The sequence below is a fragment of the Otolemur garnettii genome, unplaced genomic scaffold (genome assembly GCF_000181295.1).
Source record: "Otolemur garnettii isolate 467f Iridium unplaced genomic scaffold, OtoGar3 scaffold00310, whole genome shotgun sequence".
Taxonomy (NCBI): Eukaryota; Metazoa; Chordata; class Mammalia; order Primates; family Galagidae; genus Otolemur; species Otolemur garnettii.
Genome location: NW_003852705.1, coordinates 495,276 through 501,050, shown reverse-complemented (window position 1 = coordinate 501,050; position 5,775 = coordinate 495,276). Strand labels below are relative to the sequence as shown.

The window sequence follows — 5,775 nt, the reverse complement described above, 5'->3', positions numbered from 1 at the left end:
TCTTCCTATCTGTATCTCTCACATCCAGTACAATGCTTGCCACTGTGCTTAACAAATGTCTGATGAGTTTTAGCATTATATACTATAAAGGTGCCAATGTTTTTTAGTGCTATAAACTTACTACAGCTGGTGAGGGAACATGAATGCTTGGGACAGATCGAGGTCGCACATGATTGGCCAAATGGCAAAGAACAACACCATCAGTTAGAGCTGCTCCAAGATCACAAGGTAGAGATACTTTCAACCGGTACTCAATATGCTAAAAGAATAGAAAAATGAATAATATTAACTGAAGAGTGACTGACACATAGGACATAATAGAGTTACAATAAAATATAGTTACTTAGAAAGGAAGATAAAAAGTAAAAAAATATCACAGCATCTATTTTATCTCTTTATCCTGTATCAGTAATAATGAGATCATATATATATATATATATATATGTATGGCAGCCAGGCCATAGAGGTGCAAAGTACAACAAAAATCAATTTACAATATTTTGATTTAAAAAATCTGAATTCTCTTTCAATTCTAAAATAAGATAGCCAATCACTTACTATATACATGTAAGTGTAATATGTATATGGTACATGCATATAAATTATTAGTACTTTTATAAGATTTCTTTACAACAAGAGGTGAAAAGGAAAGGAAGAAAATTTTAATGAGTAGGGCCAGAAATTGAGCTTTATTCATTACAGAATAAGTCATCTCATTGTCTAAGTAAATAGTTGAAAACAATCTTCTTAATAGCAAAATTTCTTTTATATTTATCACAAAACACGGCACACAATGGACACTTGTTGATTCTATTAAAAATTACTTGTCAAATGAAGAAATGATTACAGGATTATGAACTATAGCAGTATCACTGAAAAAGTGTAATTCAAAGGTAATGTACATACTTTCCGTAGTTGATCTATTAATTCTAGTTCTTCCTCTCTCTGTTTTGAATTCTGTCTTGTTACAGAGTCTGTAGCATCAGTGGCAGGTGCAGAAGATGGAAGAAGGGGTGATGCATGACCTAGAAAAAAAATTAATATGTAACATAAAAAAGTGATCGCCAGTGTTAGGAAAATACCCAGATCTGCCTAATCAGTTTCCTTGCAAGTACAGTATAGTGCTTTCTACTTTCTGGGGTTGATTTTTTTTTTTTTGAGACAGAGTCTCACTTTGTCACCCTGGGTAGGGTGCTGTGGCATCATAGCTCATAACAACCTCTAACTCTTGGGCTCAAGTGATCCTCTAGCCTCAGCCTCCTGAGTACTTTGGACTATAGGCAACTGCCACCATGGCTGGCTAGTTTTTCTATTTTTAGTAGAGATGGGGTCTTGGTCTTGCTCAGGCTAGTCTCGAACTCCTGAGCTCAGGTTATCCCCCACCCCTAGGCCTAGGCCTCCAAAAGTGCTGGGATTATAGGCATGAGCCACCAGGACCAGGCCTGATTTTTTTTTTTTCAAGACAGAGTCTCACTTTATCACCCTCAGTAGAGTGCTGTGGCATCACAGCTCACAGAAACCTCCAACTCTTGGGCTTAGGCGATTCTCTTGCCTCAGCCTCCTGAGTAGCTGGGACCATAGGCCCCTGCCACAATGCCCTGCTGGTTTTTTGTTGTTGTTGTTGCAGTTTGGCTGGGGCCAGGTTTGAACCCGCCACCCTTGGTATATGGGGCTGGGACCCTACCCACTGAGCCACAGGTGCTGCCCTCCAGGCCTGATTTTTTAAAAAGCTTTTTTATTATGGAAATTTCCAAATATACATAATAACTGGAAATCTGTCATTATTAAATAAAAGGAGAATTTAAGTAAATTTTTAAAGAAATTACTGATTTTTCCTTTAATAACATAGAAAACTGCTTTTATCAATAGAAAAAAATCTGAAAAGACTTTATTACGAAAAGGAGGAATATTCTCTAAGGCATTGAGAGCATTTTATTTGTTCGAATACTTTATAACCTGCTTTTAGGTGGTACTATGGAACTTTCTTATTAAAACAAATTTAAACAAGATTTGCCTGGTTTAATGACAGTGAGATCACAGACTTAATGCAGAGTTTAAAGCTTCTGTTAAGACCACAGCTGTGGAGAAGTTTGAAATCATGTAATAGCTTGTGTCATTGTGTAACATACACACCCACTGCCCCTGCCTTTTAAAAATCACTACCACCTACCTTTAGTTGTTTCTGTCCTGACAGCTGCTCGGAAAAGGAAACTTTCAGGGCGCTGGGGCTGATTTCTCTGGATACCAGCAGGAAAAGAATATGCAGGGGAGTGATGAACTAAATCAGCAAGATAAAGCAAAATGAGATTAAAGAAGGCAAATTAAATATAACAATAGATACCCACCTGCCATAAAATTTCAATAAATAGCAAATAAAGAAAAAAAATCAAGCAGCAATGATATGAAACACTAATTTTGTTTATTAATAAAAAGTCTGGGGCAGTACCTGTGGCTCAAAGAGTAGGGCGCTGACCCCATATACCAGAGGTGAAGGGTTCAAAAAGAAAAGTGTGATATAGAAAAGTAAACATGAAGGCAGGGAGACTGCTTATCTGCATTTTTAATTATCCTGTTATTTGTGGTGTATCAATGAAGGTGGAATGAAGTTAACATATTGAACACAATCTCTTATAAACCTATATCCCTGCTGGCTGATGTTCACTGTTCATATCAAATGGCTAAGTAGTTGAGCCAGCTGAATTGAAAAAAAGAAAAAAACAGCATAGAAAATGTCCAATTTGGGGCCTGATTTCCATCTCAGAAAAAGAAGCCATAGCTCTCTAAGAAGTAACTTAACCAGGAAAATACAGGTAAAGAATTATAGTCTTGGGCAGCGCCTGTGACTCAGTGGGTAGGGTGTTGGCTCCATATTCTAAGGGTAACAGGTTCAAACCCGGCCCTGGCCAAACTGCAACAAAAAATAGGTGCGCATTGTGGCAGGCACCTGTAGTCCCAGCTACTTGGCAGGCTTAAGCCCACGAGTTGGAGGTTGCTGTGAGCTGTGATACCATAGCACTCTACCAAGGGCAATAAAATAAGACTCTGTCTCAAAAAAAAAAAAAAAAAAAAAGAAAGAAAGAATTATAGTCTCATTGCCAACATTGCAGCTCAAATTTAAATTTGTTATTCAAATAAATGTTTAATTACAAAAAAGTACTATAGTGCAGTTAACTGTACCCCTGTGTCTATTACCTGTTTCCATCATAGGTGAACTTGATATACCATTAGATCTGTCATCACTCTGGAGAGAAACAGAGATAATCCATTAATTATTATTCGAGAAGACATTCTTTTCACATTTATGGTAACTTTGGAATTATAAAAGAAAAAATTAATGCAACTCTCTTTCAAAATTAAGTTTAGAAATGAGAATCTTGTGAAATGAAATGAATTAATTTTCTACTTTTTAAAGTCATAGTTTTAATTTTTGTTTATGTAATTCATTCTGTGAAAATCGTCACATTATCTCATAGGACTTTCCTCAGACTGGAAAATGATTGTCCTAATGGAGAAATTTCTTCAGGAAATATATAGGAAAGAAAGAACACAATTTTATTTATAATAGTAATTTTTATAGAATAGTATCTAAAGTATTCTCTGGAGAATAAAATTTAATATTTAAATACATGATAAAGGCTTCTTCATTTCAGTAAAGACAAAAGGTATTTGAGATGACAAACCGATATATCTTCTAGACTACTATTTGAGTCCAAGATATTTTTATTTTTAATTCATTGACCAAGAAACTATAGAAAGGATAAAGAGTTAGCTAAACTGGTACAAAGTTTCTGTAGAGAAAGGGAAATATGGCCAGGCACAGTGGCTCACTCCTGTAATCCTAGCACTCTGGGAGGCTGAGGTGTGTGGATTGCTTGAGCTCATGAGTTTTAGAGAAACCTGAGGAAAAGTGAGACCTCATCTCTACTAAAAATAGAAAAACTGAGGCAAGTAGACAGCTTGAGCCTGAATTGGAGGTTGCTGCGAGCTAATGTGCCATGGCACTCTACCCAGGGCAATAGCTTGAGACAGACAGCTAGACAGACAGACAGACAGACAGACAGACAGAAAGAAAGAAACTTTAGTTTGTTGGGCTAAAGATGTTGAAGACTTGGCAGGGGGAGTAGAATGAAGAAAAGTTAGAAAAACATCAGCATTTTTCTAGACCTTGACATCTAATTAAATTTAAATATAAATATTACATCTTTATGATAACTAAGACACATTTCTAAATTAACAGAATGACTTTACTATGAACATGCTTTCCCTCCTTTGGTTGATCAGTATTTTCAGAAATCTTACACATTGCAAGATGAAATTAACAACAGAGAATTTTAATTACTAAAATAAAAAATAAACAGAAGCCATACTGTTGAGAAAATTCTTTTTTTTTTTTTTTTGAGACGGAGCCTCAAGCTATCCCCCTAGGTAGAGTGCCATGGCATCACGCTCACAGCAACCTCCAACTCCTGGGCTCAAGCAAGTCTCCTGCCTCAGCCTCCCAAGTAGTTGGGACTATAGGCGCCCACCACAACGCCTGGTCATTTTTTGGTTTCAGCCGTCATTGTTGTTTGGCGGGCCTGGGCTGGGGATTTGAACCCGCCACCTTAGGTGTATGTGGCTGGCGCCTTAGCAGCTTGAGCCACAGGCGCCGAGCCGAGAAAATTCTTAAGAGTGCTCTGGAAACAATTTTCTGGTAATGATTCCTTAGTCTGATACTGGTAGGCTAAGCATTAGGATTTTAAAAGTAAGCTGCAGGTTCGGTGCCTGTAGCTCAGTAACTAGGGTGCCAGCCACATACACCAGAGCTGGCAGGTTCGAATCCAGCTTGGGCCTGCCAAACAACAATGACAACTACAACCAAAAAAATAGCCGGGTGTTGTGGTGGGTGCCTGTAGAGGTCTTTAAAAAACAAAATGGAATACTACAGGTTCTTAAGTTTTAGAGTTTAGATTCAAGTTTTCTAGAAGGTAAAATATATCCTTTCTTATAGTATTGTTGTTAATATAAAGCAGGGAATGACAGTTCTTTTTCAGATGGTAAATTTTTTTTTTGAGACAGAGCCTCAAACTGTCGCCCTGGGTAGAGCACTGTGGCATCACAGCTCACAGCAACCTCCAACTCCTGGGCTCAAGCGATTCTCCTGCCTCCACCTCCCAAGCAGCTGGGACCACAGGCGCCCACCACAACGCCCGGCTATTTTTTGGTTGCAGTCGTCATTGTTGTTTGGCAGGCCTGGCCTGGATTTGAACCCACCAGCTCTGGTGTATGTGGTTAGTGCCTTAGCCGCTTGAGCCTCAGGTGCCAAGCCAGACAGTACATTTTTTATGCTTACAGGCTTATAATGTTTGTTACTATTCCAACTCAGCTATTTACTGTGAAACCAGGCATAGACAATACATAAACAGAAGGGATTGGCTGTATAACAATAGATCTTTATTCACAAAAACTGGCAGGCAGTCTAAAGGCCATAGTTGGCTGACCCCTACTATACAGGGTTTTGGACTGGGACTCAAATTATTTTGCATGTACATTAGACAATGAAGTTAATTTGGTATTATGCTTGTATACTAACACAAGTAAAGCAATAACTCATAGCAAAAAAATACCTTGTTGAGAAAATTCGGGTGATACATCAAACAGAATTTGAATAAATAATTAATGTTGGCTCTTATCACTATCTCTGGCATGATAAAACTTTAAAAAATGTTCTCGTAAAATTAAGTGTTAAAATCTGTTTCTTGGGCTCGATGCCTGTGGCTCAAGTGGCTAAGGCTC

The 5,775-nt window shown here is 37.9% G+C and overlaps 1 protein-coding gene across 3 annotated transcripts in view; it reads right to left on the bottom strand.

Annotated features, from left to right (window-relative positions):
• LRCH3 (leucine rich repeats and calponin homology domain containing 3) overlaps positions 1–5,775 on the bottom strand; it is a 126,981-nt gene that overhangs the window by 20,335 nt on the left and 100,871 nt on the right. For all 3 annotated transcript variants that reach the window (XM_023509011.1, XM_023509013.1, XM_023509012.1), the window contains 4 exons: positions 3,193–3,241; positions 2,171–2,278; positions 907–1,025; positions 122–259 (listed from right to left, as the gene is read on the bottom strand). In XM_023509011.1, the coding sequence (XP_023364779.1) occupies positions 122–259; positions 907–1,025; positions 2,171–2,278; positions 3,193–3,241 (414 nt within the window). The remainder of the gene's footprint in view (positions 1–121; positions 260–906; positions 1,026–2,170; positions 2,279–3,192; positions 3,242–5,775) is intronic.